Below are 22,848 nucleotides of genomic sequence, written 5' to 3'. Positions count from 1 at the left end.
TCCAACTAAATGTTAAGCAAAAAATCAATACACGAAGAACAGTTCACAAAATGTGGATACCCCAATACCTTATCCCAACCCTTCTTCTTTATTCCTTGATATTTATACATTTTATAAAATGTTAACACATAGGACACTACAGCTTTCCACAGGAAATCATAATTTAAATGGGACATTTAAGTGGCCTATTAAAGAGTACATGGTTTATAAATTAGAGAGGCTCACCTGCATACATATCTTCTAAACTGTTTTAAAAAACTGCATGTATGTAAAAAATACACAAAAGTCAAAGGAAAATCATAACAAATGCTCATTTAAGGCTTGATTTTGATATCTGCTTGACCCCCAATCCAGCATAGCCTTAGACACAAATCCTGCAAAGATTTAAGCGTGTGCGAAGTCTCACTGAATTTAAACATGTGCTTAGTGCTTTGCTGGACTGAAACTACACTGTCCTCTTCAAACAGGACTATACTAATGCTAACAAGGAACCTTTCAGTTCACACCCACAGCAACCAACTGGGGAATTACAGTGCAGCACTTTGGTACACACTGCTATTCACACCCCATAGTCTAAACAGTGGTGTAGTGTAGACAAGCCATTAGACTTGTACCAAAACCTTTGAAATGGATTTTTCATCTCAATACATGATTTAAATGTGCACACTCAGTGGAAGAAAGTGGTTTAAGCAGTAATGTCAAAGCAGAATTTCCTTTAAACTAACATTTTCTCTGCATTTTTTGGGATTGGTCCTGCTTTGAGCAGGGGGTTGGACTAGATGACCTCCTGAGGTCCCTTCCAACCCTTATATTCTATGATTCTATGATTTACACCCTACAGCAAGATTCTGCTATTTGACAAAAAGGATGGTACGCATACAAACATGAATGAGAATAGGCACCTAAAAGATCAATTGTATTAGAGTTATGACTGAAGAGGTAGAGAAATATTGGGGCATATACCCCGTTGGAGTAAACTGTCATCAAAATAATGGAGCTATGATCATTTTGTACCATCTGAGGATGTTCCCTGTTAATTTTAATTTCATATTCACTATTCTGTGGTTTTCCATGAGAGACATCCAGAGAAATGATCAAAAGAAAATTCACAGCCTGGCTGAGCTTCATCAAAATAGGGCCTCAATTAGCAGAAGTTTGTTCTACAATTTTCCATATAAAGAAAAGGAGTACTTGTGGTACCTTAGAGACTAACAAATTTATTTGAGCATAAGCTTTCATGAGCTACAGCTTGCATCCGATGAAGTGAGCTGTAGCTCACAAAAGCTTATGCTCAAATAAATTTGTTAGTCTCTAAGGTGCCACAAGTCCTCCTTTTCTTTTTGCGAATACTAACACGGCTGCTACTCTGAAACCTGTCAATTTTCCATATGTAAGTGATGTGTAATATGTACAGCCATATGGCTATGGATAAGGGTTGTGTAGGAAAACCATTCGAGATTAAGAAAGGCATAATTAGGAGAATAGATATCTTTGATAAGGGAATATTCCTAATTTTTTGTTTTTAATAATTAGGAAGAAAGTCAGATATTCCAAATAGCCATTGCTGTCATTTTTAAAAAGAGCTTAGACATTATTTTAATGTAATAGTAGGAAGTTAATTAAAAGATTCTAAACTTATTCAGCTTTGGAAAGTAGAATAATTGAGATCTTGTCAGAGTATAGAAGTTTTTTTGTTATGTGTAGTTTTTTATTGGTAGTCACAAGGGCTATATTTTCAAAGGTCAGCACAATGGTAGAATGCAGAATAAAATGTAGTTTGCTAAGAGAAAGATTAGAGTTTGATATATGAGCAGGTTAAATGCATACCAATAAATACTAAATATAGAATGGTATTAAATTTCATCACCAACTATACATCACTCCAAAACCAATTAATATAGAACATATAGCTATGTACTAAATGTGAAAATCAAGACTGGAAATTTCATAGGACTGGGTAGGAAATGGTTTTCTTGTCCAACGAGAACTTTGAAATTCAAAAAAAATTTCCAATCCCTGTTAGGATGAAAAGTCAAGGCCTCAATTTTTTGTGAACTGAAAATCTGAAAAAAATAATTCGGTCACATCAATCAAAACATTTTGTTTCAATTTCAAGTTGTTTCAATTTTGACATTAATTTATAGTGGAGTATTAAAAAGATTTTATTTTGCAATGTAGGTTGTTTCAAACAAAAATAATTTATGTTCCATTTCAAAAAGGGTTAAACATGGCATTCCAACAATTTTGAAACATTTTCAAAAACATTGAAGTGGAAAATTTGTCAAAACTGAGCTTTTCATACAAATGATTTTGGTTTCATCAAATTAGAATTTTCTGATAAAAACTGTTTCACTGGAAAAAAAATCACGCCCAGCAGTAGATTTTTATGCATTTAGGTCTTAATGCAACTGCTGTTAAAGACAATTGAAAGACTATTTGCTTCACTGGAAACTGGTTGGGATAAATGGGGTGAAAGAGCAGAAACACAGTCTAGTTTTAGACAGAAGATCAAATCTATGGAATGGTTGCTAGTTATGCTTACATTTTAACTAGTTTTGCAGAAAATGTTTTGAGCAGTCATCAAACACAAATGGAAGTTGTATTGTCACATGGGTAGTAAGAACATGAATAAGACTATGATGGAAAAAAGGAATCAGCTCTTTATTACTTAATATCATCACTGGTCAACATTTTCCATCAAAACTGTTTAGTTTTTCCACAAAGTGTCTGCTTTCTCTTAAAAAAATCAGTTTAATCAAACCCCCAAATTGGAATATTTTCTTCTATGGGCTGGGCTTCATGGCTAGACTACATCTCCCATGATGCTCCATGGCCAGAGACTTCCCCTGATTCGCCATCTTTTCTCTCTCTCCAAGAAGAAAGATAAAAAGGTATTATGGGAGATTTAGTCTGACCAGGGAGCCCAGCCCATAGAAGAGAATGGAGCAGGCAACCAAGCTACAATTCCCATTGGTTTTCTGCCAAAATATTTCAGTATTTGAATTTTGACCATAAAAGTTAAGTTTTCTATAGTATGGGATTCACCTTTGTCCAGCTTGTCCTAGTCCATCCCTCCATGAATGCAAGTCGACACCACACCAGTCTATTATATTGCAAGCACATTCTTTCCATTTCTGGCCAAAGAGTTTTGTCATGGGATCGGCCCAGTGCGTTTTCGGTCTGCCCAGTGGTCGCTTTTGGTCTCTGGGGATCCAGTCACTGAGGTGGGTTGTCCACCTATTGTCTTGCCTATGGGATTTGGAGGAACAAACAAAACACACCACAGAATGTTTTTTGACCAACTCTAATTAATTCAGAAACATTTAAGATGATATGGCTGATTTTTATTTATAACTCTTTTAGTTATTTTTTAAATGTAGTTCTTTGTAAGTATTTATTTAATCCACTCAAGACTGAATACTGGTTTAGTTCAAGGCTCCCAGAATTGACCCAATGCCTATTTGCCCCAAACTAAGCATACTTGTCAGTCTGAAATATACTGGTATCCCAAGCCATATCCTCCCCAGTTTAAGGAAATATTTTGAACAGATTTAGACTGCTGCCCTCACTGCAACATATAAAAGAAAGATAGCCTAGAGGATATGTGAGGCTGTCTCCTCAACTCAATCTTTGGGCTATAGCCTACAGCTAATGAGCTTCAAAAAGGAGCAAAAGTATTTAAAATAGGCCCTGTAGTATTAGCCTAATCTAATACCCTTCATGGCTTGGGACTGAAGGCCTCAGTCTACCACTTGTGGGGTCCCCCCTTAGGTGGGTTATCCCCTACTTGCCAGGCCAACCATCCCCCATCACTGTCCTCTGTTGTTCTACTAAATGAATACTGGATAGCACCCCTCAAATCAGTTTATGCATCCCACCATCAATAAATTAATGTTTGGCTGCCTCCCCACCAGCAAGTCATCTTTCTTGGGCTCTACATCTTTGCAGGGCTCTATCATTACTGCTGCTCCTGCTTCTTCACTAGTGTACAGAAGGCTCACAATATCTCAGCTTCTTAGTCTAAAACCTTGGCCTTCTGTGCTTCTCACTTCCTCTCTCCTCTACTCTTAAAGGAACAGTAGCTCAAGAGACTTATGTCTCCTTCCTTCCTCCCATCCTTTTTTTAAAAGTACAGCATCTAAGGCCATTCTAGCCCCTTTGACAAGGAGTGCAATGTCTCCATCCAATCTGCTCCCACACACCTGATTTCCCCGTTTCTAAATCAATTGGACCTTGTCTCCACCTTTTTTTTCAGTAAGGTTAAAATTTGAGCCTATATGGTTATATCAGTATAACTTGCCACATAGACACTCTTATTCCCATGTGAGAGTATCCTTGGGGGGAGATGGGGTATACTGGTATAAATTATCACTGTAACTGGTAAAACTTTCCCATGTAGACAGACTCTTAGTAGTGCACGGGTTGCTTGTTTCCTTCCCTTTCAGCCCATTAAAGGACCAGTGGTGCTTGGGCCAGTGTTTCTGTCATCTCCCCTCATCTTTAGTGAAAGTAACAGTGTTGGCTTAGCCTTCTTGCCAAGGGAAAAAATTCTATTTAAGAGAAAAAAGAATGAGACACACAAAACACCTAGGTGCAAGAGGAGGTGCACCTGGATGGCTGAGGAGAACCTTCTTTATGTTATGAGGAGAGCTGGAGTAGCAGGTCAGCAACTATACCACCATCCTGGAGAAGAGGTTCTGGGCTTAGTTTAAATGGATTTATTAAATGGGACAGAAGAGTGTATAAATTAATTGGATTTTCAAGACCTGTTTCTATTTCTAGATGTGTGTTTTATACAGTGCATTTTAGTTAAGAAAAAAAAATCAGCAGCTAAATTTTGTTCCTCCTTCATTCAAGGTTAACTATGCACAACAAACTCACAAATACATTTTATGTTTTCTTGTAAACACTTGTGGATCTAAAAATTTTGGGGTGTATATTCAAAATTTTGAAACCATGTTTTCTAGTGAATGTGTATCAGTATGAATTTTGGTTTGTCTTTTTCCAAGAGACATTGGCCTTATCCCTTGGGCTGGAAGAGGGAATCCTTTGGCAGTTCTTGCTACATAAATTTGTGTGGGAAGCTATGCTCAGAAAGTAACTTGATTCCTGCTTTTGCCTGTGTAATGCTCTACATGTTTGCAGGACTCTATCATTGCTGTTGCTTCTACTTCTCCACTAGTGTACAGAAAGCTCATAATATCTCAGCTTCTTATTCTAAAACCTTGGCCTTCTGTGCGTCTCACTTCCTCTATCCCCTACCCTTAAAGGAACAGTAGCTTAAGAGACTTCTGGAAAGCTACTCTTGTGCAAAAGTGATCCTTCAGTATGAGAGAGAATAGGGAGCCAGTGAGGGACTATGAGGTGAGAAGCTAGAAAATCAACATATCCGACTGCCTCTGGGTGAAGGCCCTTGATATATGAAAAGGTCCTTTTGTGTAGGAGGTAAGACACTTATATGAAACAGGTAATGACAATGTAATGCATTGTGGAAGACCTTGTTGGAGAAGGGGAATTGATACATATACACATGCACAGTGTAGTGTAATTTTACCAACGTTCTTTTAGTGAATGGAGAAGGACAAGCGATCCTCGGCAATCTATCAGCAGGATTCTATTTTACTTCAAAGAACATTAAAATTATTATTCATATTGTCTCTGTTCTACCAAAACACTTACATGAAGCTTATAGTTAAAGTGCATTCAGAGACCACCACCAAGTGGTAGGAATCAAATATAAGATTGATGAGCTCCCAGGATATGTTACAGTTGAGTTTTTCTAACTCATACGTATCCTGCCATGTATTTATATTGGTTTTTAATTCTGTTCCTCTTTACAACAGCCTAGATGATTTGCTAAGATGTGGGGTGACCTTTGCTGCCAACATGGTGGTTGTGGACAAGGAAAGTACTATGAGTGCTGAGGAAGACTATATGGCAGATGCCAAGACTATTGTAAATGTACAAACTCTCTTTAGGTAAGTCATTTTGTAACTAACCCATACAGCTATGTTAAGCATGAAATATTTTAGAAATCTTTTTGTGGAGGGGGAGATGAAAGTGTGGCTTCTCAACCATTTCTCTTACCTCCATTTTTAATTAAACACCACTTTATATAATCAAGCAAAAGTCATTGCTGCTTCACGGTACTTGTCAAGGTTCCTCCCCCACTCTGAACTCTAGGGTACAGATGTGGGGACCTGCATGAAAAACCTCCTAAGCCTCTCTTTACCAGCTTAGGTCAAAACTTCCCCAAGGTACAAAATATTCCACCCGTTGTCCTTGGACTGGCCGCTACCACCACCAAACTAATACTGGTTACTTGGGAAGAGCTGTTTGGACGCGTCCTTCCCCCCAAAATACTTCCCAAAACCTTGCACCCCACTTCCTGGACAAGGTTTGGTAAAAAGCCTCACCAATTTGCCTAGGTGACTACAGACCCAGACCCTTGGATCTTAAGAACAATGAACAATCCTCCCAACACTTGCACCCCCCCTTTCCTGGGAAATGTTGGATAAAAAGCCTCACCAATTTGCATAGGTGACCACAGACCCAAACCCTTGGATCTGAGAACAATGAAAAAGCATTCAGTTTCTTACAAGAAGAGTTTTAATAAAAATAGAAGTAAATAGAAATGAAGAAATCCCCCCTGTAAAATCAGGATGGTAGATATCTTACAGGGTAATTAGATTAAAAAAAACATAGAGAACCCCTCTAGGCAAAACCTTAAGTTACAAAAAAGATACACAGACAGAAATAGTTATTCTATTCAGCACAATCCTTTTCTCAGCCATTTAAAGAAATCATAATCTAACACATACTTAGCTAGATTACTTACTAAAAGTTCTAAGACTCCATTCCTGGTCTATCCCCGGCAGAAACCAGCATATAGACAGACACAGACCCTTTGTTTCTCTCCCTCCTCCCAGCTTTTGAAAGTATCTTGTCCCCTCATTGGTCATTTTGGTCAGGTGCCAGCGAGGTTACCTTTAGCTTCTTAACCCTTTACAGGTGAGAGGAGCTTTCCCCTGGCCAGGAGGGATTTCAAAGGGGTTTACCCTTCCCTTTATATTTATGACAGTACTATACTCAGGTCTCTTGGGATGTGGAAGGGTAAGACTCCAGCTCTCAGATATGACTCCTCACATTCCAATATGGCCACTTGCTACTTCTCCAGAGTCTTTTGAAGGCATCTGAGTAGTCTGTGGGAAGGGAAAGAAGGCCAGTCAGCCATGCCTGGAAGACTTGAGATAGAGGAAACTCACTGGACCTTTGCCTTAATAAACATCTTGTGATAAGGTCATAATCCTAAACTCATTACAGACAGTGGGTGCTGTGAGAGAAAGAGGACTACAAATTAGGTGAGTGAAGGACTGATGTCCAGTAACTTGGATAGTTGTTCAGATTTTGAACCAAACTAGAATTTTGCCCCTTTTGAGAGGTAGCTGCCCCTAATTATGGTCTGTGTTACAGGTCACAAAGTTCCAGGGGACAGGGAGGGAAAATCTGAATCTAAATATTGAAGAAAAACAGGTTCTCTTTCACAGTTGGAATTACATAAACCATTTACTCATTGCTTGCAAATGATCCAGCAATAACTATGGGAAGAAACTAGAAGATACATGTGTGTATGTGGTCATAAGAGTTACTTTTGTCTTTCTCTATGTCTAATAATTAGAAGGGACTAAAGTGTTCAAAGTAGCACTTTAAATTGGTTCTCTTAATAAGCTTTAATTAACAATATACCATAGCTAAGTCCTATCTTTATCATTTTCATGTTCTTTTCCATCTGACCTGCTCCTGGTAGAACGTCTATGATTACAGCAAATTAACAGAAGTAGTCAGACATGTTCCCACTACAGCAGGCTCTCTTCCCTTTTGTCATAGTGTCATCCATACCATCTGGATTAACTGTGAAGAGAACACTTGCCAATATTTCCATTACTGATTATTAGGTCCCACTAATTGTTTTCCCTTGTAGAAGAACAAATGCCTCTTAGCTCATTTGGTAGATCAGTACAGTTCCCAGTAAAGCACTAAACCCTCTCTCTGAGCACAGATTTTTAGCAGCAGGGCAGACTGTTCAAAGGATGCAAAAGAAATCAGAACAAAACCTTTCTTGCTTTAGCCAGAAAAGAGACTCACACAGCTCACAAAGAGGAGAAAAAATGTCTCTTTAAAAAGTATTGCTCAAAGTCAGAAAAAGTAGAAAGAGACTAAGGAGATGGTGCTCTGATGAAGAATAAAATGGGTTTCAGCTAAGGTCTGGTTTTATACCCACTCATGCCTAAGATCCTGGTTGGAATTCAATGGCATCTCTTTAAGATCCTGATTCAGCAAGGCAACTAAGCAGGCACTTAGCGTTAAGGATATGAATAGCCTATTGGCTACAATAGCACTACTCACATGCTCAAAGATAATATGTACTTGAGTGCCTTGCCAAATCATGGCCTAGGCCCTAAAATGAGGAAATGATTAATTCCAAACACATTTTTGCCAGGGTAGCACAGTTTAACTATTAGACCTTCAGTCCTTCACCTTAATAAGAATTCAGTATCCCTTCAAATGAATTCCAAGGGAGTTTTGACACAGTAGAAATTGTAGGATTGGGCCCTTCATTTCAACAAGTCCATAGTGTGTTGAAATTTCATTTGCAAATATTGTAGAAGCTGCACTCCATCTCATGATGAAACAAAACATTTCGGGTGAGAAATTGTATGAAACTGACAGTGAAACAAGGAAATAAAGAGGGGGGATTTCATTCTTCAGTAGTCTTTGTTTTGTGAAAGGTTTTTTCTTTTGAAATTTCAGCCAGAATAGATGAGGCCATTTCTATGAATGAGACTAGGGAAAAATAAGTTTTGTTTTGTTTTGTTTTTTTTAAATAGGGCAAAACAAGGCAAGACCTTTCTTGAACAAGTCTAGCACTCCATTCTTTGGAACAGGGACTTCAAATGTAGGTGGGAGTGGCCTTTGTGGGAGGGGAGGCCTTTTGCCACCACATGAAAACCCTCTAGAATCCAAGTTATAAACTCTTGAAAAAATAAAGGTTGCACATGCTCAAAGAGGTCTTACATTTTAGTAGCTATATTCACAGAGATTCAGTTTGCACAGAGTCTATTCCAGCCCAGGGCTGAGAAGGACTTCCCCTGCAATTGTAGCTCTGAGCTGTTTTGGGCCATACCAAGTCTGGACCAGGCATCTGTGACATACCAGAGTACAATCCAGACTAATGAGCAGCTGTGTCACCGTTGCCCTGCAAACTTAGGTGCCTTACAATGCCTTCTTGAAGTAACTCCCACCTGCGCTGGTCACAAACATCCTTCCACCATGCAAGTCACACCCCCTGTGTATGTGTGTAACTGCAGCCTGCCAGTCACACCTGGGTTAAACTATCACGGTCACCTGTCTAGGTTATATTTCAGGATGACCCCAGCACACCCTCACTCTTAGATTTCCCCCCAGAAATATATGTCCTATACTTCCCAGCCTTCTGAACAATACAAGTTATATCAAGCCCATTATTTCTTTAAATAAATAATATGAATGGAACTTGACACCCACCCAACGGAATTTCCAGATACTCTAGTTTAGACACACTGGGTTGGACAAAACAATAAAACAAGTTTAGTAACTACAAAGGATAGATTTGAAGTGCGTACAAGTACAGCGACATAAGGGTCAGAAATGGTTGCAAGAAAATTAAAGTTAAAATACAAGTGGTGCCTCAGTTAAACTATGTTAAATTCAAAGCAAAAGTTCTCACCACACGCTTTCAGTAGTCTTACTGACCCAACTTCTTAGGTCAGGATTCTTCTCCTAGAATCCAACTGACACTTCAGAACAGGAGGAGGAGATTGGGACAAGGAATGAGAAACAGGACAGAAGAGACTGTGGCCAGCAAAGGACACTCCCCTCCAGACCCTAGAATAGAACCCAAGATTCCAGAGTCTCACCATTCCCTGTTTTCAGTGAATATCTGTGAAATCCCCTGGCAAAGTGTCCCATCCCTGTCTAGGGCTGGTCCACATAGAGGATGGCAACCTACTACTGCTAGAATTTAGTCTCTTAGCTCAAGCGCCAGAGGTGAGGGTGATGGATCCACTGATGAACCATGTGGGTGTCAATGCATGCTTTAAAAAAACAAACTAGAAAATTACACAAAAAATGTTCAGAGAACATTAAGGTTTCAAAGTCAAGTACTCAAAAGTTAGGAAAAGCCATAATTAAGTTTTGCTCTGCAGATATGTACAATGGTTCTATGTCTGTTAACAGCTTGCACCATGTTTTCACTAGATGGCAACATTAGCTCATATCTGAAGCATAACTATTATAAAAATATAGAATTACAGGAAGGCCAAAAGAGGAATGGGATTTTCTTTGTGTTTTTTGACCAAGTTAGAAAAGAAAAAATAGGTTTTAAAATGAAATATTTACCCATAACTAGATTTTCAGAATGCTTTCACAATCTTTCACCAGTAGTATTTTGTAAAACAAATGACAGAGGAATGGAGGAGACTAGTTTCCACTTTGTGCACCAACATTAAAGCAGAAAGGATGTAAAAAGATGTATCAAATATTGATGAGGTATAATATATAGACAATTTTTTACGAGTGAAAATGCACAGCATTTACATCAGAGGTTTACATTCTTCATAGAATTTTGTAAGGAGTTTCATAGGGCTAAATATTAGGGCAATTATTTTAACAGTTTTATTAATGATTTTAGACCAAGCTAGAGCACATATTGTAAGGTCATTACATTTGCAGATGATAGCAAATTTAGAGGCATAATTATGGGTGGAGGGGGTGGGTGAAGATTGCCTAATCTAGATTATCCTATAAAATAGTTAAGACGTTTAGTGTTGGAACAGGCTATTCAATACATGTAAGCACAAAGTGATATTCTTTAGCAGAAATAATGCCCAAATAAAGTATATTCAGAAAAGTTTTCAGTGGGTTAATATGATGGGGAAAAGGGTTCTATGTATAAATAATCTGAACAGCATGTGAGAGGGAGAACAATCCAGATTGGGTTCTAGTAAACATGAGTCTACTTTTGAGATTTGCTTTGTAATAAAAAAAGCAGCAAATTGTTACCTGAGTTTTTCATGGCAACATTATAAAACGATTTTAAAGCATTGAAGTATTTTGTTAAGATATGTAGTTCATGACGACAATGGTCTTTGCATCTTTGATTCAATCGTACTTTTAAAGACTGAGTAAAGTGAATATATAGTAGAAACTAAGTCACAGTGAATGGGATCATTCAAAAAAAATTTAGAGACCATTCTCTAAATGGAATTAATACTTTGACCTCAGTAAGGTAAAATATTACTGTTGAGCCTAGGTTGTTGATTCTTTTGAAAGCTTTCTGACATTGCTCAGTGTTTTACATTGATTAATAATCTTGCTCAGTTTAAAGTTGCCTTCCTCCTCAGACGATGAATGTGCTGTTTATAGCATATTTGTTTATTTGTTGAAAGCAAGAAGTTGCACCATGCCAATTAAAACTCTGGCACACCACCACTTTGACTCAATTAAAGCTCAAAAGGGAGTAAGAAAGTATGTATCAGTCTCACTGAATGGAATATGAATCTTTAATACTTTGGATGCAAAAGAACAAGCTTAGCTTAGTTTTGAAGTATAAATAAAATGTACTGGCTTTGGGCAATGTATAGGTGGCCCAAAAGGCCTTTTTCCCGTTTCATCCTACCAGTTGAAGTCATCGAATGATTCTGCACTGATGTGTTAGTCTTGGGGTGAAATGCAGGGCCTCCTCAGTGGAGGCTTTCTTTACTCTAGAATAGGCTTCCCTTATTCATTTGGCAAGTCTAACTGACCCTGAGCATATATTTTAAGGCCTATCAGTTGTTTGGCTATACTAAAAATGGACAAGAGACACTTGATATGGATTTAATCAGGCCACAACTTCATTATTAGATGTCTGGGACTACCGGGGAGATAAAAGTGTACAGTGCAGGTAACTCCATGTTTATTACGTAATTACCCAGGCGGTTTCCAACAGCTCCCCCTCTTTTTCCATCCAGGTCTCTCCAGAAAATCCATTGCCCCTGGGACCTTACCGTCACCCCCTTCATAGGAGGGGTAAGGTGGGCTATAAGAAAGGCAGGTTGGCTCCCTGAAGTTCAAACCATAGCAGCCCCAACCCCCACATCGTTCTGGTCCTTTAACCAGCTTTTCCTGGACCTTTAGATAGCCTTTTAGGTACCCTGGGCCTAGGCCAAGGAGAGCTTTGAAGATAAGGACAGAGACCTTGAACTCAATTGGAAATTCTATGGGAAGCCAGTGTAGAGAGCAGAGGACATGTGTCATGTGCTCACAGTAGCCTGTGTTGCTGAGGAGATGTCCTGGAGCGTTTTGTACCAGTTGGAATTTTCGAAGTGCTGAAGGCTTCTTGCCCAGGTGTATCACATTGCTGTGATCCAGATGAGAGGTGATGAATGCATGAATAATTGCGGCCAGGTCTTTGTCTACTAGAGTGGGACAGAGTCTCCTAGACAAGCGGATATGATAGAAAGCATTACACATGGCTGTTGCTATGTGATTAAAGGGCCTGATTGTGATTTAACAGTCTTTCTGGAGTCAGGGGCAGACAAAGGAGGGAATTATGACTGTGTTACATCTCTCCCTTTGTGTCCCTGTCTTGGTCCAGAGGAAAAGGGGTCTGCTACTAGTCTAACCTATTAGCAGACTATTTCTGCTTCCACATCACCTCAGCTCTGCCTGTCCCTGTCCACTCCTCACTCACTGGCATGGGATGAGGAATAGTGGCTTCCTAGAGACTGTTCTCATCCTTACGATGTGATCCACAATTTGGATAGCCTATGTGTGGGCTTAAGGAGGTGCCTTATGCTCCTTTACTCCCTGCACAGGCATTTAGAGCAAGACAAAATTTTACCTGCACATTAATCAGATTAATAGCTGCACAGTACTTTCCCTATAATTCCACTAGAGGGCAGACTTAATTTGTACAGCCTTACAGTCCAAAGAATAGTTTTGAAATTGACTCACTATGAACAGTCACTTTGCATAACCCAATGATGGTCTAAATCCAGCTCTTCCAGGGACCCAATAACTTGCTTTCACATTCAGTTATGTATATTCAGTCATTATATCAGGTGTTAATCCTCCCTTTACAGTTGACTCTACTTATTATATTGCTAATATTCACATTTAAATACCTGCTTGATATAAGAAGCTAATACAAGAAAATCCTCTAGCAGCAAATCCTTTGATAATTATGCATTGCATGGTCCAGAATCAATGCAGAAATAAGAAGCCAGGGTTTAGAGAGGATTTTTTTTTTAAAGGAAATTAAAAAATGAATCTCTTCAGTTGCCTCGATTTGTACAACTTTCCCTCACTTACCGTGATAGTAGGATTGCATCAACAAATTGGCTTTAATAAATTTCCACACAATCTAACACACAAGTGTAGAGGTTAATTCTTAGGCTGGAGAGTGTGATTTATTTAGCATATGCTAGCATTTAGTTAGTAGTCAATTCCACCATTGCGTAATGCAGGCAGACACTGCATGTGTCGGTCTGTGAATCAGAGAACCAGGGAGCTACAGTCAGTGTATGCTCAGCATCCTGAATAAAACATCCCCTGTGTGTTTTCGGTATCCAAGCACTGTCCCTTCTCAACCACAGAAGAGAGTACAATGTAGACAACTTATCATTGCCCAGCAAATTTTAGAGTTTTCTCAAAGCTGACCACCCCATTTTTTCTCTAAATGATCATCACACTCAACATTCAGATATTCACATGACAAAACTTGAAGCTGGTAGATGCCATAAAATGTAGACAGTCTTTAAAACAACATGCTGAAAAAAAATGCTTAAATAAATATGCACGATTGTATTTAAATATTTTATTGTAAAAAATTTGTTAAACTCTCACACAATTTCACAAATAACTTGGTTTCCATCCATTTGTGTATTCCCACCCCCATTTAAAAATGAGCATTTGTAACGATCATATTTAAAAAGCTGAAAGAGATTAGTGAGTCCAGTGATGTTTCCTATTTCAAGAGTACAGAATACATTGCAAACTAAAAAATGGAAGAAAATGTTAAAGGTTGACCACTTATACCCATAAGCCTACTTCATTTCTGTAGGAAACTCTTCACTCTTGTAGGGTACACCAGCATTTTAGCCAAAGTTTGGCAGTGCTTACTCAGGAAAAGGTCCCATTGGACTCAGGTGAACTTTGGTTTAGAGAATGTTCAGGAAAATCTAAGAGCAGTGATGTGAATGTAGTTCATGTTTGATGCTGAACACCCTTCAATCCCGACCCTTCAATCTAGCTGACCCAGTTAGACAAAGGCAAACATGGCCCTATGTTACATAAACTAAACCCTTTGTTAGGGAAACCTGCAAGGGCAGCAGTGGAAAGTGTCCAACAGAACATTACCAATGGCCACGTAATAGGAAAGAGACAAGACAATAGAAGACTACATCAATTGATATTGGACCCAGATGTATATTTCTGAGATCAAAGGGTAGTGGTTCAAATATTTCAGAAGTAGTGGAAGTTTATCTATTCACAGCACCACTGATCAAGCCCTGAATTACCATAATTTGAATGAAGGAGAAAAGAGAATGCAGTTGTGATGAGCATTTTGTCCTCGATCTGAAATGGGAAGATCACCTATGTCTTCCTACTGATACTTGTGGAACCCAAGTTCTGGCTGAGAACAAAAGAGATAAGGGTTCCATGATCCTAACAAACACCCTGGCTGAAACAAATAAACATTTTTTTAGCTATGATACTGGGTGATCACATCACCTTGAGAGTCTGGACTCATCTGGCAACATAGAACTAGAGCACCTCTTTACATCCTAACCCAAGATCTAGTTCTTATCAACATGGCTCTTGAGGTTGGAAATTGAGAGATGTTTCTGAGTATGTATGAAGTTCTTACCTATTGGGAACAAACAAATACAGTTGCAAGTAGAAAAGTTTTTGTGGCCTGTTGTGAAAAGTCACACATGGATCCTATTGTGCGTCCCACATAAAAAGTGTTTGATCATTATCCTTTCCATGTCAGATCCTGAATTCAGACAATTCCCCTTACCCAGTCCATTTAGCACCCTTTCATAAACATGTTGAAGAAAGACCAGTTTCTCTGTAGCCCTATCAGCAGGTTCCCAAAGGGATAGATGCATTTTAACCCCTCCACAGTGTCCTGCATTGTGGGATATTTAATATAGTCCTAACTGAGCTGATTATTCTGTTCTTTTGTATTGAACCCATTCAGAGCTTGTGAGCTCAGGTTTCTCATTTAGGAGGTCGTTTACTTGGTGGTTGTGACTTCAAAGAGACAAAGCTTCCAGCCCCAATGACAAATCTATTTTATACTATTTTTGAAGAGTTTTAGTTGCTGCTCTAGACTTGCACAAATTTCCTTCCAAGACCTGGTGACCGAGTTCCACCCCACACTGCTTATGTTAGCATTATTCTTAATATCTCCAAAGATTGCACTACTGCTAGCCCAGTTCTCGTACAGACAGGCTGCATCCACCAGCATTTTTACCACAAGGTTATCTAACATTTCTTAGAAGAGGTCTGCAATGATGGGATAGTTAAAACTCCAGCAACTGGTGTACACTAGTGCTTCTATCACACCGATCATCAGCCGAGCTACTACACTGGTACTGCAACAATAAAGGACATTAAGAAACATTTATTTAGACAAAATCTTAGTCATTGATCTTGCTGAATGTTTAGCCTTTGCTTGCTTTCCCATTCTAGTGAATCCCTTCTCCACAAACCTGACCTAGAATACAGTGTGCTGAAGCATTCAGAAAACATATCCAGGTTTTTATTGCATTTGACACTAACTCATTAGTTCAGCTGGTTTCAAGAGAACCATGTCTAAAATGGGTGCCTGATTGCATCTATTGCTGTTACAGCCTGGCAACACACAAACTTGAAATTCATGTCAAGGCCCGTTCTGAGAGTGGCAGATCTGCTATAGCAGGTCGCTTCCAATCTGTGCTGTACAGGAGACATGTACAGCAAAGTCATGGCTGCTTTACAGATTTGACAAACACACACTATTCCTTAGATTCAGCCTCCAGAGAGGAGCCCACCTATAAATGTCACAGACTTATTTCTAAACTACGGAGGCTTAGACAATCCAACCCTCAATATATGATTTGTTATGCACTAGACAACCTCCTTGCAGGGCTGAACGTTTGGTGACTTTCTAAATACTTTCCTCTGTAACTGGATATTGTATTGGAGTATTTTCACCTCCTCATTGCAAAAAACTGACCATTGGAGCAACAGGGACAGCTTAAGTACTTCAGCAAGGGTAGCATGAGACAGACCTAACACAGTCAACTACCTTACAGCTTTAGAGCTATAGGAATACATCATCTCATCACAACACAAGCTTATCAGAGGACCTAAGAAATAATCCATTCAGAGTTAAATGTTCAGATAACCATAAAGTTATCCTGTGTTTATAAACAATCCATAGACTGTATAGCTCAATTCATACAAGAAAGCAGAATTTTAATCAATCCACGTCCCTTATGCCATGTGACAACGGTTAAAAAAACTCACAGGAGTTGCTTTCTACCAAAACTGAACAAGAAAGTTAGCATAAGGAAAACAGTACTATTCCTTAACTTATTCATTTCCTGATTCACCGCAGATCTAACTCCCGCTCGAAAGACTGCTTGACTTCCTGAAGTTAAAGAGTACACATATCCCAACACCGCATTCTCTGAATTCAAGAAAGGGAACCCCAATGCATTTGTTATTTTCATCATAAATACTTACAGTATGCTGTATATCCTGTAACATCACAGGTCTGTTTACAGTGAACAACTTCTCAGTTATCAACTCCTTTCCAACAAGAAAGCAAAACTACTTAACTTATAGGAGTATAAATTTCAAATATTTTATTTTGTTCAGAAGTGAAATAAAATGATAAAATAATAAGGAATTCAGGGGGAAAATATATGCTTATGTCACTAGAAGAGTTTTTTGCCACCTTGTCTATTAAGTGGCCAGGTTCAGTTTTGCATTCATTAGAATATATTAATCTTAATCTTGTTTTGTTAATTACAACAGCTGTTTGTGCTCACCAGGCAATTTTTAACCCAAAGGCCTTCATGACTGAGTCACCTTGGGAAAAACAACATTTAATACTAATGAATCACTGGCATTAAGGGGTAGGGGAAGTGAAACAGCCATTGCCATTTGAAATTGGCTGAATTTGAGGGCAATTAAAAAAGACAGATATGCACACTTCAGATTACTATAATGGTAGTGCATTGTATTGGTGATTTGTTTTAAAACAAATATTTGAGGAGAATTACTTCAGGTGTATTTATCCAAGTAATTTTTCCGTAGATGGCAGAATGCTTTATTTTTTGAAGTCTGAGTTTGTTTTGGAACACATGAATATTTTGGAAAGATCAGAGGAAAAATGAGAAATCAGGGTTTAAACAACTGCAGGGTTAAACTGCAGGGTTTAAACAACTGAAGTGCTGGATTGGTCATTGCCCAGCAATAAAAATAATTAGTTGATAACAAGGGAGTTTAGGGCCCTGACAACATATCCCTTTGCAAGTTTCCAGCCCACCTCAGAAGTTTCTCTTTTTTGGGTAGTCATGTTTGCGTCCCCATTCATTTCAAGCCTTGTAAATACAAACATGGAACACAGAAACATATGACTTTAAACAAGAACAGTGGATGACATGGAAATAAAAGCTATTTTCAAATGTGACTCATGATTTTGAGTGCCTCCATTTGGGACACCTAAAAAAGGCCTGAGCACCTGACCTAAGGGAAGGAAGAGTGGGGAAATCAGGCCTTCAAGATTTCAACTTGGGCATCCAAAAAAAATGGAGGTACTCAAAATCACGAGTCACTTCCAAAAATCGTGGTCTTATGCAATGTATACTGTCTACAGTGTCCCCCATATTGGTCTAGTTTATGAAATTTTTTAAAATGATATCACATGCCCAACTGAACAGAACAAGAGTGAACAGACCCTTCACCTTGGCATTCAGTAGGAATGTTGCTCATTTCTTAGCTAATCCCTCTTCATATTGAACATTTTGCCTTCACAACTGGCAGTCTTAGATGCAAATAGGTTACATCTGATGTTTGGGGCCATGTCTTTTTAAATTAATTTATTTATTTGTTTAAGTTTTCTTGGGCTGATAATGGAGAAAAGTACCTAATGCAGTATTTAGATTTGAACACACTTTACATGTATTTCCTGAACCATATCTTTTCTTTGCAAGGTTAATTTTCATGTCAGTTTCCTATTGTGCACTACTTGCATAATATCTGCCTAACAAATAGCTCACCATTCCACAAGAACAGGACATTTAGAAACAGAAGTTGCCTCCATTGAGACAGAGGGACTAAATGATACAAAGAAAGGAATATTAATTGCTCTTAAAATGCATCCTGAAATAAAAAAAATAATAATGCTGTATTCAAGAACCACCCTCAAGGTTTGTCTCACAGGCTTAAGCATTGCCTAAATCTATAGGCCAGCCCAGGATGATGACAGTTTTCACCACTGTAGACTTTGTGCCAACTTCAACAATGAAATTTCCTCTCTAAAAACTATCATAATTACATGAAGAGACCAATTTTCATTGAAGTTTTTGTTCCTATACTCTGTGTTCCTTGTAAAATATCACTGGCTACTGATGGAATAAAGCATCATTCCTCACCTATTTTATGGGACCCTCAACAACTAGAGTGCAATCGAGCATCTGGTGGCTTTGAGAGGTAGATCAATCTCTCAGACACTGATATTTCTTTCCATATAATACGACAATCCAGAGAGTATGCCTGCTTGTCCTAGAATGTGCACTGTAGCATGCAGTCAGACATGATAGGAGCAGTTTTATGGCATCAAAAGGCTAGAATTAAGAATACTAGCATCAATAGACTCTTTGAACATTATCCTTGCTTGATGTTATGAAACCAGTCAGTTGCTAAGTACCAGTTGAATGATTTTCAAAGTAGCTGAGTATCCACAGCTCCCTTTGACTTCAGTGCGAGTTTTGGGTGTTCAGCAATGCTATACAAGTCAGGCCAGAAGCCTGTAAGAAGCTGCTTATTTGTTGGTTGGCTTTGGAAAAGCCCAAACCAGTACAGTTCGTATCTCGATCCCAGTTTACCTGAACTCCCCAGGGATAATGATAGTGGTTTGAAAGTTGTTAGTGTTACAATTCCCTATTAATATATGGAAAAAAGGAAACCACCACCAATTCATCTTGCAAAAGTATAGTCTAATCTAAATTCTATTTAAAATAATTTGGAAGCTCTACTAAATAAGGATGATCTATATTGCAAACAGGATTTTTAAAAATTCTACTTTTCAAAAAGAGCCTAGGAGTGCTAGCCTATGTCTAACTCATTTAATATCCTTTGTTAAATCCCTTCCTGGATGCCTTAGTGCAAGTCCAGGCACAGCTCCAGGTACATGCTTGAATATATTCTGAATTTTCAGCTACATATGTATTGAAACTCACTGGAATTGGACACCTAACCACATCTACAAATACACAATGGAGAGGAAAGACAGTTTTGTGGTCAAGGCAATGGACAAACATGAGAACTGCATTCTATTCTCAGCATTACCACAGGCTCCCTGTGTTACCTAACTTGGAGAAGTCACTTTTGTTCCCATTTTCCAGTTCATCACCTGAAAACGGAGAATAATAATATTCCCTTCTTCCCACTCTTGGGAGGTCTTGTATTTACACTGTCATCTCATTGGGGCCTGAGCTGTCTCTTTCTATGTGATTATGCAGCACCTGGCACAGTACAGCCCTCTTCTCAGTTAGGGCCTCAAGGTGCTAATCTATTACAAACAATAAGAAGGCAGTCCTATAACCCCTGTCCCCTAGAAGTTCAGTTCTCCCAGGTTAATGCAGTTTACAATCAGTTTCTATCTATATGTTAAACACTTCTACATTAGGTACCTAAAAATGGGCCAAAATGTCTTGAATGAGACAGAATGGAACACTTCAATTTTCTCATATGTCAGCCATATTTTCTACTTAGTAGAAACCAGATTGTGTTAGTATTTTGGAGACCATTGAAAACTGTTGCACTTTGAAATTGTGGGAAACTGTGCCTCCTCACCTCTGGCACTTGGCTTTAGAGTGCATCCATACATTTCTCAGGTAGACAGCTGTTACTGACAATACATATGTAGCAAGGTGCTTAGAAGCACCTATGTAATACATCCAACACAGTGTTAAGCTATCAGTTTTGTTTTGTTTTTAAACGTGTGTTCAGGCTGTGATAATGTGATATACTTCACCAGTGAGCAGGACACACAAGTGAAGAACAAACACAGGAATGATGTTAAGCAGCCCACTGCAACTTAATATTAAGTTTCACATTGGAGAAGAGCACTATCCGCCCATCTCCCCATACCAGGCATTTAGGTGGACCAAGTGTGGGGTTTACAGGACACACCATATAGCCCACAACTTAAGATAGGCTCTCCACTGCTTTCCCCTAGCATTCAGCTTGCTCTGCTAAAGCTTCTTTCCCCTTCTCAGCATGGTGAGAAGGTACCAAAGTGACAGAAGGTGAGAAGGTACCAAAGAGGGACCCCAGTCTGAAAGGACTTTAGGTCTGTAAGCCTGAGATCCACCCGCCAAATCCCATGTCTCTTATTTTCTGGTCATTGGCCCTTGGTTATTTTATATGCACTGGACACTGGCTGCAGGTTGTGACAAACTAACTTCATGCAATTCCTAAGTTCTATACCTATTTAGCCTGTTTCTCCTGATTCTATGAGGAAGGCAAAAAACTCAGTAGACCAGTGTCAATTTGGCCCCAAGAGGAAAAAAATCCATCCTGACCCCTTAAACAGTTAAGCAGGTAAACCCACAGCAACCTAAACACAGCTTCTTTACTACATAATTATGAGGAGGGATGATTCAACAAATAGAACCATAGAATCATAGAATATCAGGGTTGGAAGGGACCTCAGGAGGTCATCTAGTCCAACCCCTTGCTCAAAGCAGGACCAATCCCCAATTAAATCATCCCAGCCAGGGCTTTGTCAAGCCTGACCTTAAAAACTTCTAAGGAAGGAGATTCTACCCCCTCCCGAGGTAACGTATTCCAGTGTTTCACCACCCTCCTAGTGAAAAAGTTTTTCCTAATATCCAACCTAAACCTCCCTCACTGCAACTTGAGACCATTACTCCTTGTCCTGTCCTCTTCTACCACTGAGAATAGTCTAGAACCATCCTCTCTGGAACCACCTCTCAGGTAGTTGAAAGCAGCTATCAAATCCCCCCTCATTCTTCTCTTCCGCAGACTAAACAATCCCAGTTCCCTCAGCCTCTCCTCATAAGTCATGTGTTCCAGACCCCTAATCATTTTTGTTGCCCTTCGCTGGACTCTCTCCAATTTATCCACATCCTTCTTGTAGTGTGGGGCCCAAAACTGGACACAGTACTCCAGATGAGGCCTCACCAATGTCGAATAGTGGGACAAAAGGCTTGAGAAACACTAGGCCAGGGTTAAAATAAATAATTGTGGTCTCCGTGGCTGGCCAATGGGCAACAGAGCATGTGAAGGAGGGGCCTATCCCTCTATACTCTTTTTCCTTTATTCTAAAGTTGCCTGGCACCTTGCGGCTCCAATCCAGCATCTCATCCATTAACTCAATGGATAGCAATTTACATGCCTTTTAGATATGTATATATCTCTCTCAAGTCCAACTCTATGGGAGCATTTGATTTACTCAGCAATTTTAGTCACTGCATTCTGAGCAAGTGTTAATTTCAGCTTTACATTAATACGTACATTGACAGCTTGTATGGTCTGCAGACATTTACACAACAAGTAAACAGAGAAATCATGGGTGAATAATTGAGTATAACCCTATTTTTGATATACTGGTAGTTAACATACTAGGACAACTTCCAATGAAGGTGTTGTCATCTTTAAATGTTTCCTGGGTTTCCTCTCTTTCCATATAGACTTGCGTCATATTGGAGATTAAGGTGTCAGCTGAAATGCTCTAGCAATTGCAGTAAATGTTTATTTTGTTAATATTTGCAAGCTCCACTTTTTAAAATGCATTTGCTTCCCCTGAGTCTATGGAGAATCTTTTGTACAGCATTCCTTGCTATTAGTTATGAGTATTCTTGTGTCAAAAGCCAGAATTATCTCACACTTCATTATAAATGTGGAGGTACAGATAAAGTACAGCATAATGCAAAACTTAACAGTGAATTACAATCATTGGAGGTGTAACTGTAACATTTCCTTAAAATATAGGTTGTTTTCAAGTCTAAGCATAATCACAGAACTAACTCACCCAGCCAATATGAGATTCATGCAGTTCAGAGCCAAAGACTGCTACTCTCTTGCGCTATCAAAACTGGAAAAGGTAAGGATACCTGCTTTTTATAACGGGGTTAAAGATTACATCAACTTGTCTTATCCCTTACTGGTTTTATGGTAGACTAGTCAGAACAGATTGAAACAGCCTGGAAGCTGTAGGGACAGGCATACCAGAAAGCTTTTTTTCTGAAGTCTACCTGAACTTTAATCTTCAATTTGGTTTCTATCTAGATTCATCAACTTTACAAAACCTAATTTTAGAAGTATTTGATTTATAGGCTGACACTGTTCGAGGAAACATTAACTGTACCTGTTTAAAAAATACCATCCAATATTCTAAGAGGTTATTAGGCAATTAATGTGCAAAACATTTAAAGTGACTTGAAACACTTAAAATCTATGCACTTGCTTTACTATGCATACATGTACTAGTATAATGATAATAAAATATATTGTGCTTCA

The 22,848-nt window shown here is 38.8% G+C and overlaps 1 protein-coding gene across 3 annotated transcripts in view; it reads left to right on the top strand.

Moving 5' to 3' along the window:
• Window positions 1-22,848, top strand: part of KCNT2 (potassium sodium-activated channel subfamily T member 2) — a 293,358-nt gene that overhangs the window by 222,345 nt on the left and 48,165 nt on the right. For all 3 annotated transcript variants that reach the window (XM_077824102.1, XM_077824101.1, XM_077824100.1), the window contains 2 exons: window positions 5,844-5,978; window positions 22,321-22,432. In XM_077824102.1, the coding sequence (XP_077680228.1) occupies window positions 5,844-5,978; window positions 22,321-22,432 (247 nt within the window). The remainder of the gene's footprint in view (window positions 1-5,843; window positions 5,979-22,320; window positions 22,433-22,848) is intronic.

This window comes from Eretmochelys imbricata, chromosome 8 (genome assembly GCF_965152235.1).
Source record: "Eretmochelys imbricata isolate rEreImb1 chromosome 8, rEreImb1.hap1, whole genome shotgun sequence".
Lineage (NCBI taxonomy): Eukaryota > Metazoa > Chordata > Testudines > Cheloniidae > Eretmochelys > Eretmochelys imbricata.
Note: the sequence above shows the minus strand (reverse complement) of the source record. Positions and strands in the feature narration are given on the sequence as shown.